The 13,918-nt window shown below is 47.3% G+C and overlaps 1 protein-coding gene across 1 annotated transcript in view; it reads right to left on the bottom strand.

Annotated features, from left to right (window-relative positions):
• LOC307219539 (maestro heat-like repeat-containing protein family member 1) overlaps window positions 1-13,918 on the bottom strand; it is a gene marked incomplete at its 5' end in the record, with an annotated part of 132,738 nt that overhangs the window by 104,384 nt on the left and 14,436 nt on the right. Inside the window, 7 exons of the mRNA XM_079982797.1 lie at window positions 330-425; window positions 2,818-2,953; window positions 3,046-3,119; window positions 3,812-3,931; window positions 5,055-5,195; window positions 7,892-8,002; window positions 9,372-9,488. Of these exons, the coding sequence (XP_079838923.1) occupies window positions 330-425; window positions 2,818-2,953; window positions 3,046-3,119; window positions 3,812-3,931; window positions 5,055-5,195; window positions 7,892-8,002; window positions 9,372-9,488 (795 nt within the window). The remainder of the gene's footprint in view (window positions 1-329; window positions 426-2,817; window positions 2,954-3,045; window positions 3,120-3,811; window positions 3,932-5,054; window positions 5,196-7,891; window positions 8,003-9,371; window positions 9,489-13,918) is intronic.

Here is a 13,918-nt window from a genome sequence, read left to right on the forward strand (position 1 = left end):
AGGGCTGGCAGTTGGCCCTTTGGCCTTTCAGACAGAGAGCCTTTTCCCAGCCCCACTGGAGATGCTGAGGACTGAACCTGGGACCTTGGGCATGTAAGACAGATGCTCTGCCCCGAGCCACGGCCCTTCCCCATATGCCATCAGCAGAGGACATATCTTGTGTGCCTTGCACAAGCATTGCTAGCAGAACAGAGGCCCACTTGACCATCAGCACCCACAACCAGCGAGTTGACCACAGATGCCCCCCGTGCAATCATTTCAAGAGGGTCTGTCCTCCGGCATGGGAGCTGCTGCTTCCCCCTGCTCTGACACCTTGGGGACTCCCTTACCACTAATATCTTCTGCAGCGTCTCCAGAGAGGGGGCCTCCGACAGCAAGCTGGTGAGCATGTTGAGCCAGATGTCGATCGTCTCTTGATAACAGTCCTGGAAGGAGAGAAGCAAAAGCAGTTAGAAGCTGAAGACCCCCATGGAAATCCCATATGCTCTGGAGCCTTCTATTTTTTTTTTTTTTTAATAATATTTATTAAAGATTTTCAAATATAACAAAAGAAAGAAAAACATCCAAATTTAAGGCCTTATTTTCAATATCATCTTTCCAGGACTTCCCCCTCCCCGCCCCCTCTTGTATTCCAATTCTTTCAAATAGATTCAACAAATTCTTACCCCAAATTTTAAAATTATTATCATTAACCCAATTTAAAAAATATTTCCCCATCCCCTAAAATCGACCTGTTCCCTTCCACGAGTTCCCCTCTTTAATATAAGGTACAGATTAACATAAAAGAATTAAAAAAAGAATAAAATATAATTTAACACCCTTTGGATTCCAAATTTCCCTCCCCCCTTTCCCGGTTGCGTTCCCAATGTCCATCAAATCCACTGTCTCCTGGAGCTCCCACATCTGAACCATAATCTAAGCCATAATCCTTCATCAGTCCACTTTGCCGTCTTTTTAGTAATCTTTACCGTCTTTTAATCATCTTTAATTTCAAATGTCCAATCTTAGAAAGGATCTATCTTCCAACTTTGTCCAGTTCTTGTTTTTCTTGTTGTTCTTGTTGTTCTCTCTTCTCCTCTTTTTTTTTTTTTCTTTTCCCCCCCTGCTCTCCTGCACAAATGTTCTAATTCCAAAAAGCTTGTAATTCCTCTACAGAGGCTTTGTTATTCAGGAACAAAACATTACGTCAAGTCCCTTCCATTCTTCAATAGATAAATCTATTGTCTCCTTTAGTGTGTAGACCTCTGTAGACAAAATAGTGTTCCATTTCTGCAGTTTCCCAGGAGATAAAATGTCCGATTCAAATTCCATGCCAACGATACTTGTAATAACCCACAGCTCCTCTAGAGGGATTATAGTAACTCAGTTTCATTCCCGATCTCACCCACCAGTCAAAGTAACTTATTATTCCTTTTTTTAAACAGTTTATATCCAATTTATAACAAATGTAACCAGCAAAGTCCTCGTAACAAAGTTCTCTTTTTGTTCTTCAGTTTTGGCAGCTCCTTTGACAGCTGTCAAAACCTCTATTTCTCCTCTCCAGGCGCTCTCACGGATCGCTCCCGGGGTTTCCCGGGGGGTTTGTATTTTAATTCACATTCCACTTTTCTCCTCCAGCCCAGCTTATAGTTTTCCATCGCGAAATTAATAACTTTATCAAAAAGAAAAGGTTGCGCTCGATCTTAGTTATCAGGTCCTTTGCTTTAGCTCCTCTACAACAGGGGGGAGGTTGACTTCCTTTTTATACCTCCCCCGCTCGCTCCGAATTTAAGAAAAAAATTATTCCCCTTTTTAATCCAAATTCCAATTACTCACGGGTTGTTCTTTTAAGTCCAGATTTTCAATGGAAGAAGTCAGCGCTCTCCGCCAAATGGCATGCAGCTTCGCTCGGCAGGGGAAGCGGAGGACTCACAGCACCACCACCCCCCGTCACCCGCTCCGCAGCCTTTAAAAAGGCTCCTTCGCGTGGTCGGGGGGGCGCAAACGGTGCCAGCCGAGTCACCATGCCCATGGGTTTCAGCGCCCATGGTTTTTGAGGGTCCCCGCGTCGCCGGCGCGGTAGAACCCAGCCCCTGCCGAGCAGACTCCCTCCGGAGCTCGGAGGGAGTCCGCCATTCGGCGATGGCGCCAACCCGGAAGTCCGCTCTGGAGCCTTCTAGTCCAAATTCGTAACAAAGCTTATGCAGGGGTTCAAGCAAGGCACACAAAGAGTCATAAACATCAAACGTTTCTTGATGTATGTAAGGTTACAGGTCATGCGATATAAAGATACAGGACTCCACACTGGGCTCAACTTCCTTGGGGTGTTCCAAGGCAGAGGGCCTTCTTGGTGGTGGGGCCCACCCCGTGGAACACCCTCCTATCAGATGTCAGAGAGATACATCATTATACTTCCATCTGAAGACATCGGAAGGCAGCCCTGCATAGGGAAGTTTTAAATATTTGATGTCTGGCTGTGTTTTAATTTGTTGGAAGCCACCCAGAGTGGCTAGAGTAACCCAGTCAGATGGGCAGCATATAAACAAACAAGCAAACAAATAAAATTAAATGTAGAGTAGGAGGGAGGCATGAGAGTCACAAAATGCAGGCATGCAGGAATCATTCGTGGATGCATTCTAGCCAAAGGTGAAATGCAATAAATATGGAAACAGGATTAAAATCAAAAATATACACCCCAAGTCTCTGGCTGTTACATCATTGTGATGGGTCAAGTGTCTCGGGCAGCATTCTTTGCAGCTTACACGGCTCAGACTCTTTGCCCTCAAATCCTTTAACCTGGCAACCCCATTTTCCTCCAGAAGCAGAAGGTCCAGTCACCTGGCTCTGTGTTGCCGGCACGGAGCTCCCAGCTTTGACCTTCGTAACCTGCAATGATGGCAATTGGAAGACCTTCCTGATGGTTTTTTGTAGCAGCTGAGACCGGAGCAGGGGGTCCATGCATGGTCTCAAGGCACTGAAAAGAGAAAGAAGGGGAGAGGAAAGGATCAGCACCCACCAGTCCATAAACCTGGTGAAGAAATATGTACTGTGTCTGGCCGTACTTACGTCATGCGAATGATCGTTTCCATTGCGGAGTGTAAGATGGTGAGTGATGCCATTGGCTCCTCTTTGATGACCTCCTGTGGTGGGGAAGCACACAGCATGTCAGGGAACTGGAGGCGCCATCCCTGCCACCACACCAAGCCCTGAGTTGTGCTCTCTATCCAGCCCACTTGACAACTTCTTTGCAATTGGCAAGTGGGTCCTCCTAGGGGAGGAGAGTGGGCTTCCTGGATCTGGGAATAAGATCCCTTTTTCTCCTGGGCAGAGCTCTACCGCATAAGAACAGCATAAGATCAGCCTTCTGGACCAGGCCAAGGGCCCATCTAGTCCAGCATCCTCACAGCATTCTCACAGTGGCCAACCAGACGTCTGTGAGAAACCAGGGAGCAGACCATGAGCCCAAGAGCCCTCTCCCCGCCTGTGGCTTCCAGCAACTATATTCAGAAACATTGCTTCCTTCCTCTGTGGAGGTAGAACATAGCAATCATGGCTGGGAGCCATCGACAGCCCTCTCCTCCTGGGAGAACCTAGCCTCTTTTACTTAGGCACTGGTGACATCCTGCTGAGGTTGCCACAATGTAGGGCTGCCTTTCAAGTGGGTTTGGAAACTTGAGTTGGAGCAGAACGTGACCACCCAGAAATGGTTTGGGGCCAGATGATCAGAACATGCAACCCAGAGCTAGACCTACACAGCTATTTTTAAGAAAAAACGCTCTGAAAAGAAACCCCAGGAGATTCCCCCCCTTTTTTTCTTTTTCTTTTTACTCACTGTGATGCAGAAGGTGAGCTCGTCTTTGTGGGGGAAGGTGACATATCCCACATTCGATTGCACAAGCGCCTTGGTTGTTAGAGTTGCTGCCTTCATAAAGCTCTTCTTCAAAGCCTCATTCTGAAAGGAGAAGGGATTTTATAAAATTGAGTTTGAATCAAAATCACAAGGAAACATAAAGCCACACTGACCTAATCCTAATTCTAATCCTTACCCTAACACTAACCCAATCCAAAAACAAAAAATTCCTTCCAGTAGCACCTTAAAGACCAACTAAGTTAGTTCCAGGTATGAGCTTTCATGTGCATGCACACTTCTTCAGATACCAGTCCAAAAATTAACCCTAACCCAGAAGTGGTCTTGTTAGATAGTTAAATTCATGTTAAATTGCTGTTTTAGGGTTTCTTTAAAAAAAGTCTGGAACAGATTAATCCATTTTGCATTACTTTCTATGGGAAAGCATGCCTTGGTTTGGAACGCTTTGGTTTCAGAATGGATTAAGTTTGAGAACCAAGGTACCACTGTAATGCCCCATCTGGTCCTAAGTGTGGAGCCAGTATACACCCCAGTCTACAACCCTTCGGTGGATGAAGCCAAAAACCCTGCCCTAGGGCACAGTCTGAAGGCATGTGGTGCAAGGACCTTGATGGAGCTCAGGAGGTCTGCTCAGTGCCTGGATGGTGACCACGGGGGAAATGGTTGCACACCTCCTGGAGACGTATGACAGGAGAAAGGCAGAATATACCATATTTTTTCGAGTATAAGACACCCCCTATTTGGGGGGACTCCAAATTAAGAAAATGGGGGAAGGATTGCCCAGAGTTGCTGAGCTTTTCGGGGGTAGGATTACCCACAGGTGTTCAGCTATTTGGGGGAGGGGATTCCAAAAATTGCTCACCCGCTGAACCTATGCTGCCACTCACACATGTCGCAAAACCCACCTATTGTCTGTCCCTCGCCGGCAGAAACCGCCAATCGCATTCCCAATTTCCGCAGCGACAGCCAATCAACACCACCCCTTGCCGCAGCCACCAATAACGCACACAATAGCTGTTGACTATCTCCGGCTTGCAGCGGCAACCAAACCCACGTCCCTCCTATGCACTCTCTGTGTATAAGATGACCCTCATTTTTAAACATCATTTTTTAATAATAAAAAAAAAAACCTCGTCTTATACACGGAAAAGTATGGTATAGCTGAGAGAACAAACAACAGGAGTCCGTGTGATAATCAGAGCCATACCTTCCTGCTGTTCTGGAATTGGAAGAGGAGCTCCTCTGTGATGAGGTCTATAAAAAGGGGGAGGTCATCCTGCCGTGCCCCGGATGCCATTTGACCACAGCAAAGGATGACGGTGATACTGGCATTCGTCTCGCTAGTATTCTGGAGGGAAAGGATGGGGAAAGTGAGTTTGGGAACCTTAAGTGCAATTGGAGACAAATCACCATTTAGTTGGGACCTTTTAGCAGCTGGGAAAATATTAGTAGTCAGTAAGTTGTTGTGCGAAAGGTGGAGGGCACAAGGAGAAGGGGACAACAGAGGACGAGATGGCTGGACAGCGTTCTTGAAGCTACCAGCATGAGTTTGACCAAGCTGCGGGAGGCAGTGGAAGACAGGAGTGCCTGGCGTGCTCTGGTCCAGGGGGTCATGAAGAGTCGGACACAACTAAGCGACTAAGCAACAACAACAAGTTGTTGTGCAGACTTACAAATTAGGAAACTCAAACTGCTGGCAAGCCAGGGCTCCCCCACCCTATATATGTGCATCGGGTTCTTCCTGCCTAAATGTAGAGCCTGACATTTGACCCTATTGAATTTCATTTTGTTAGTTTGGGCCCAGTTCTCCAATCTGTTAAGGTTATCTTGAATCCCGATTCTGTCTTCTGTGGCATTGGCTACCCTTCCCAGTTTGGTGTCATCTGCAAATTTGATGAGCATCCCCTCAATTCCTTCATCCAAGTCTTTTATTTTAAAAAAACGTGGAACAACAACGGGCCAGGACAGAACCCTGTGACACCCCACTGGTCACTTTCCCCCCAGGATGATGAGGAACCATGAAGGTGTTCTCTTTGGGTTCGGTCAGTCAACCAGGGAGAAAGTGCAGGACAGTGTAGGGTAGACTGACCACTGGTGCTCTTTTCCATGGGAGCTGCTTTTTAAAAATTAAAATGAACCAGGTGGATCTGCTCATCTTCTCCATAGTGAGGGTTGGGAAATTTCCTTGGTCATTTACCAACTCACAGCAAAAATCCAGAGGTACCACACTCCTGGGTTTCATTTCTCTTGGATGGCAGAGCACAAGAGAGTTCAGGGCTGCGTTCAGATGTAACAATAAACCAGAGGGCATCAACATAGGTTGGCCTCTAGCTCCCATCAGCCTCAGCCAGCATGGCCAGAGGTCAGGAGGGATGGGAGTGGCAGTCTGTAGCATCTGAAGGGCACCATTTTGGTTACCTCTGTGATAAACTATGGTTTATTATTGTGTGAATGAGCCTTGGACTCATCGGCTCCTGCTCCCTTCTCCTCTAGCACAGTTGCAAAACGGAGACCGGAAGCTTGAGGGAAGTTAACTGAAAGTGGAAGGAAAAGGATCTGATCTCCTTCCAGCTGGGTTGGAGAATTGGAGAGTCGGGGGCACATGACCCCAAGGCCCCCTCAGGTTATGGAACTGTTAGATCCACACGCAGTTACTATGCCTTGTGAGATAAGATGGCGCCCAGTACACTTCTGCTGCGCCGATGGACGTCTGTGCCGATAGAAAACTTGAGCTCCCTTAGCTCTCTTAGCAAAGTCCTCAGCAGAGTTTTGCAGCGGCAGAAACTGTTGCCTTGTGTGTGGATAATAAATCAGACTGAATGCAGGCTTCTTGCTAAACTCCAACAGTCTTTTAATGAGTAGAAAAACATCATAAATCAGCCCGGCGAAAGAGCAGACATCATTTCGCCTCTCAGCCAAAAACGAAAGAAACTCACACACAAAGAAAGATTCCCGTATGTGAACATAACCACGCCTCAGAATGTGAGACGTCACACAGAACTGTTTAACCCTGTAAGTTCTGATTCTCCTCACATGCCTTTGTAATAATTCGCTTAATTGACAAATATATGGAGGTGAACACAGAGAGCGACACTCAACTATGCTTTGCTTCAAGTAGACCTGTCGAAATGAATGGGCCTAACTTAGTCATCTTCATTAAATTCAGTGGGTCTACTCTAGAACATAGTTGAATGGGGCCAGCAGGCACTCCCGTAAGGCAGAAGAACTCTTGCACGAGAGCAAATTTGGCAGGGGATGCAGCTGAAACCTCTCCCCTCTTTCTCTCTGCCTCTCCCAGCCTGCCGCCTGCCTTCTCTCTTGGGTTCTGCTCCCTCCCCTCAGTTGGAGAGGTGTCCCCTCTTCCAAACTCTAAGAGGTTCTTCATTCAAAGCTTTCTGACAGCAGAACACTCTCCCTTGGGAGGTTGTGGACTCTCCTTCGTTGGAGGTTGGATGGCCATCTCTCAGGGATGCTTAAGATTCCTGCATCGGAGGGGGTTGGACTAGATGACCCTTGGGGGTCCCCATTAGCTTCCACTATTGAAGAAATGCCAACCAACCATCTGACAACCAACCTAAAAACAGGGGTCAGTGTACTTTGGGGGGTGACCAATGGTTTCTAACGAATCTGTTTGACTGACTGACTGAGCCAAGGGATCAGATCAGATCTAGGATCTGGAGCCACAGAGACAGGACTGCTGGAGCCCACTTCAGAAGGATGACTGAGACATACCCACAGAGGAAGCTGTCTGGCTTCCATACTGAGAGCAGATCCAATTGCCTTTTTGGAATGGTAAGGATCCCATCCCTTGAAAAAGAGCATGTTTGGAAATGGGGCAGGATTCGCTCTTTTCCAACATGCTTTGGTGTGGATGTAAAGAGCCGCTAAGGATCCAATCCGCCAGGATCTTCGTCTAACCATTGGCCATGCTGTCAGGGGCTGATGGGAGTTCCAATTCAAAACACACGGATGGGGAAGGGGCACCAGGCTGGGGATGGCTGACCTACACTCTTGCTACGCTCCTTCCTCACTTCACACCCTTACCTCAGACGTCTCAGTATTCCTTGCAATGGCTGCGTGGCCGAAGTCCCGCACTGCCATCAGCACCTGTGAAATATGGGTGCTTGAAGCCACACCGATAGCCTCAGAAATTCCCTAGGGAGAATGAGGCACGTCAAACATGTCGTTTTCTTGATTGCAATTAGTGATAATAATAATAATAAATTTTATTTATATCCCACCCTCCCCAGCCAAAGCTGGGCTCAGGGCGGCTAACAACAATAAAATAGTACAACATTCTAAAAACATTTCATTATAAAAATTAAATAAAATCAATTAAAATGAAATTGATGGCAACCATTAAGCTAAGCTGATCATGAGGGATGGAGGATAAATGTGATTCTGTAAGCAGATTCCTGCGAAATGTGGGGAACCAAATTTAAGAATGGAGAAATGAGACACTTAGAGAACCAATTTGAAGAGATCCTTTCATCCCGGATAATAATAGGGGTGGTTTGAAGAACGATATTTCTGTGGATTCTGATGTGAACTGACCAGACCACACCTCCCAGACTCGTGCAGATTGCAACGCAAGGATGCCTTGCATTCCGACATTTTCAAATCTTGTGATACAGTTCTTGGCTTCATTAAACACTCAACTACATTAAAATGCATCATTTATTCCCTGGAAGTATTTGTAATCCACCACTCACCCAAAGGCGCCAGAGCAGGAATATGCACCATCTAAACCAGGGTGCTCCAATTTCTCATACCAAGTGGGCCACAAGAGTAGTTCAGCACAGAACCTGTGGGCCGCACACTGACTTGTCGTGTGGGAGAGGGGAGCAAGGCCACAATTTGACACACACGCCCCAGCCCGCATGCTGCCTTCCCAAAGGTAGGCAGGTGAGGCGCTGGGTTTTGGGAAGGAGGCACGAGGCTCTGGCGGGACCTAGAGCCTTCCCACCTTCTTGCCAAAGGTGGGAAAGAGCTAACTGAGGACTCTAGGACCCTGACAGATCACACCTGCCTCCTTCCCCAAGCCCAGCACCTCCTTACCCAGCTTTGGGAAGGCAGTGCAAGGCCTACAGGTGTGTAGGGGTGCCTCCAAGCTTGCTGAGGGCTGCCAAGAAAGGCATTGAGGGCCACTTGCTGGCTGCTCTGATCTAACCCAAAACTAAACAAATCTGCCCAGATATGTTGAATGCTGAAAAGCAGTTGCTCCTGTAAGAGGCTTTGAGGGGGTGAGTGGGTGGGCACAAAATCCTTGGAGGGAGGAAGGTCATGAGCAGAGACCAATCCGGAAATCAGGACAGAGGGCTGGTGGGGTAATGTCAGGGACTGGCTGGATGAGTAAGAGTGGGGGACCCTGGATTGTGGTGGTGGGACACTGGGGAGCAGCCTGGGGAGGCGCTTGAATCAGGAGGGTTCAGAAGGAGGAGGCTCTTCCAGGACAGTCTCCGTGTGAGCGCAGTCCCAGTCCCACTGGCTCTCCTCCCCCCTGACATCCCACACATTCACTCACCTCTCTGTCTGCTTCCTCTTCGAGAGGCAACCTCAGGAGTAAGTGCAGGTACTGGTGGACTGTCTCTGCGCTCCTGGAATCCCGCAGCTTGAGTCCATAGTATCTATAGAGGGCGTTCTAAGGGTTGGGGAAGGTTTGGGTGAGTCACAGGGAGGAGACCCCACCAGCTACATCAACTGCTTTTGGAAAACCAAAGAATTTCAATTTTACCGTCTGAAAATGTCGGGTAATACTAAATAATAATAATAGATTGCAAGTACTAGGCAATTGTTTTAATGATTTGTATGCAATTTTACACATCTTCTGAATTCCCAAGTCACGTTACAACTCTTTAAAGGTAAAGGTAAAGGGACCCCTGACAATTAAGTCCAGTCGCAAACGACTCTGGGCTTAAAGCTCATCTCGCTTTAAGGCCGAGGGAGCCGGCATTTGTCCGCTTCCACAGACAGTTTTTCCAGGTCATGTGGCCAGCATGTCTAAGCCGCTTCTGGCGAAACCAGAGCAGCACACGGAAATGCCGTTTACCTTCCAGCCGGAGCAGTACTGGCTTCAGCTGGGGAGGGTGGGATATAAATAAATTATTATTATTATTATTATTATTATTTACTTGCACTATGTGCTTTTGAACTGCTAGGTGGGCAGGAGCTGGGGCCGAACAACGGGAGCTCACCCCATCGCAGGGATTCGAACCGCCGACCTTCCGATCGGCAAGCCCAAGCGGCACAGTGGTTTAACCCACAGCACCACCCACGTCCCTATTACAACTCTTTAGTACTCCTCATTTGGGGAATTTGAAAGTTGACAAGTTCAGCATGTCCTAATTGCTCTGCCTCCACTGTTGGAGGCAGGAATGCTTCTGAATACCAGTTGCTGGAAACCACAGGAAGGGGAGAGGGCTCTGTGTTCGAATTCTGCTTTCCAGTTTCCCATGGGCATCTGGTTGGCCACTGTGAGATAAGGATGCTGGTCTAACCCAGCAGCCTCATCTTTCATTCTCATGACACACTTTTGTCCTAGATACACTGACCCTAGGCTCTTCCCGCTTTTTTAGAGGACTAATACCTGTACCTGCAGCCTCTTACAGGTGTCCCCAGCCTCCCTCCACAGTAATGTGATTGGCTGTCACCGGTTTAAAAGGGAAGCCTGTCCAATAGTGGTGGAGTGGTGTAGATGAGTGTGGAGTCTTCTTTTGCCTCAAGGCGCAGGTACTCTGTCTGATTAGATGAACTGCTTTTGTAGATATTTGTATATATATTTAGCTCACAATAATAAATACTGCACTAAAGAACCTAGGACTCTGAGCTTTCTGCTAAAAGCGCCGCGAGGAATTCGTGACAGGGTTATGGGCCCAGCACACTTCTGCTGCGCATGAGTACAGGTGGCTGTTATCTAGCCATGGGTGCTGGAGGGGAGCTGCAGCAATGGAGCAGTCCAGAGCTGGCGTGCTACTGGAGAAGCTGACGGCCATGAACTACAGCATCTGGTCAGTCCGCATGCAACACTTCCTCAAGCGTGAGGGCCTGTGGAAAGTGGTGGAAGATCCACCGCAGCCCCCTGAGGAGGATGAAAAGGATGAGAAAGCTTTGGCTATGATCATCCTTGGAATGGACGACAGCCAGCTAGTCTACGTAGCTGATAAGGTGACAGCAAGTGAGGCGTGGGATGCGCTCAAGCTGTCCATGTGCGAGAGACATCTGGCTTGCTGGACTTCCGGTTGGCGCCAGTGATTAATGGCGGACTTCTCCCGGAGCTCCGGGAGAAGCCTGCTCTGCGGGTTCGGGTCCTGCCGCTACGGCGAAGCGGGGACCCTTAAAAATTACAGGTGGAGAAGCCTGTAAACAAGGAGGCTCGGCGGGTACCTTGGCGACCCCCCCAACTGCCAAAGAGCCTTTTTAAAGGCTCCGGAACGGTGTCGGGGAGAACGTGGTGCTGAGAGCCGCTACCCAGTCCATGGAGTGAAGCCGCATCGCCATTATCAGAGAGCGCTGATTTCTTCCGGCAAATTGAAACTGAAAGCATCTACTCGTGAGTAGGAATAAAGGCTTAAATTGGACTCTAAATTTTTAAAAGATTTACCGCCACGGGAAAGGCATAAAAAGGAAGTCTGTCTTCCCACGTTGTAGATAGAAGAAAGCAAAGAGACTATTAAGCTGAAACCTTTGAAGCCTGTATTTGGAATAACAAATCCATTGTTCAAAAATAAGATTTAAACCCCCCCCCCCCACTTAGCTGGCAGGGGCGGGGGCGGGGAGAACTGTTACTGAATTAAATATCCTGCATGAAAGGAGAGGATTGAATTCTACCCACTGTCTTTTGTATCCTGGAGACGGACTGCTTTGTAAGTAAGGAAAAAGAACTCTGAACTGTCAAAAGAGTGAGCCTGAAAATAACTTTGAAAGATACAGTTTTGAGGACTTCTATTTAGACTGCTACATATTTGCAACTATTTAGAAAAAGAGTTGGAACTGGGGATTTTTTCTTCCTTTATGAAAGATGGGGGGGAATCTTGAGACAATATATCTGTTGTAAAAACTGTGAAACCAGGCTGGGAATTCCCCCCTCTAGAGGAGACTTTGTTACCTTGTGGGAAACAACTAAGCAACTAGAAGCTGAGCCACTGGAAATTTACTAGCAAAAACAAATCCGGGAGTGTGAGACTGACCTTGGCCTGGCATGATAGTGGCATGGCAGATGGTAAAGGAAAGATAGAGCTGGCTCAGGAGAAAAACCTCAGATCCGGCAAAACCTACAGTACTGCACAACAAAGAAGGGCCTCAGTGACAGGAGCAGCTGCGGCCTCGCAAATAAAATCCAAAACTATGTCTGCAGAAGATGCTTTGACTAAAGCTCTTGGAAAAATAAATGAATCTTTGGAACTTCTAACGAGACAAGGAACTGACACAAGCAAACAAGTAGCCGAGATCTCAAAAAAACTTGACTTGAACACTTCTAGTTTAAAAGAACTGGGAACACAAGTTAATGCTAATGCCCAGAATATTGGGAGACTTTCAGAAGAATCAGCCACTACTCGAAAGATTGCCGAGGAGGCAAAGGAGATTGCAACTGAAACGCAGGGAAAAATACCACTGGTTGAAAAGAAACTGATGGACCATGACTTATCTTTTGCTATGATAGATCTGCAAAGGAGGGATCGCAACTTAATAATAATAATAATAATAATAATAATAATAATAATAATTTTTTATTTATACCCCGCCCTCCCCAGCCAAGGCCGGGCTCAGAGCGGCTTACAAACAATAATAAAAACAAGAAGAATGATTACAACTTAAAAACAAAAATAAAATACAGCATTAAAATAATGGAACATTAAAATATTAAAATGTAGCCTCATCGCAGGAGGAGAAGGAAAAGAAAAAAGAGAGAGAGAGAGAGAGAGAGAGAGAGAGAGAGAGGGAGGGAGGGAGGGAATCAAATTGGCTCCAAGCCAAAGGCCAGGCGGAACAACTCTGTCTTACAGGCCCTGCGGAGAGAAATCAGATCCTGCAGGGCCCTGGTCTCATGAGGCAGAGCGTTCCACCAGGCCGGAGCCAGAGTTGAAAAGGCCCTGGCTCTGGTTGAAGCCAATCTAACTTCCTTAGGGCCCGGGACCACTAGGGTGTTGCTATTTATGGACCTTGAGGCTCTCCGTGGGGCATACCGGGAGAGGCGGTCCCATAGGTACGAGGGTCCTAGGCCGTGAAGGGCTTTAAAGGTCAAAAGCAGCACCTTAAATCTGACCCTGTACTCCACCGGGAGCCAGTGCAGCTTGAAAAGCACTGGGTGAATATGCTCCCATGGCAGAGACCCCATGAGGAGCCTCGCTGCAGCATTCTGTACCCGCTGGAGTTTCTGGGACAGCTTCAAGGGCAGCCCCGCATAGAGCAAATTACAGTAGTCAAGCCTGGAGATGACCGTCGCATGGATCACTGTGGCCAAGTCGGCTTAAGATTGAGACTTGTGCTGGAAAGTGAACAGGACAATCTGGTGGACTTTCTTACAAAAGAATTTTCTGAATTTTGGCAAGAGGGCCTGCAGGGGGAGGAGGTCAAGATCGTGAGTGCATTCAGACTTGGAATAAGACAAAAAAAGAATAAGGCAAGAGACTGCTTGATTACTTTGGGATCAAAGGAGGAAAGAGATAAAATTTTAAATCTGCACTATCAAAATACACTGCAAATTGAGGATTCCTTCGTGGAGATTTTTAAAGATATTCCGAAGCCCATCTTAGATGCAAGAGGGGATTACAAAGACATGGTTTTATTACTGAAAAAAAGCAGAATCTTCTTTAGGTGGGAATTCCCCCAAGGCCTATCTTTCAAATACAGAGGAAAGAAAATCAAAATAAAGACATTGAGCGATAAAGACAAATTCTTGAGAGACCACGAAGAAGACCTGGTGAAGGAAGGGGAAATTGGAGAGGAGCCAACACTATCAGGAAAAGGAATACTGGACTTAGCAAATCTATCGTTTGGACTACAGCCACCAACGGATGAAGAGCAACAATTGGGAGCAGTAGGAGGAATAAGTAAATAACCCCATCATGGCCT

The sequence above is a fragment of the Podarcis cretensis genome, assembly GCF_951804945.1.
Source record: "Podarcis cretensis genome assembly, chromosome: 7".
Classification (NCBI taxonomy): Eukaryota; Metazoa; Chordata; class Lepidosauria; order Squamata; family Lacertidae; genus Podarcis; species Podarcis cretensis.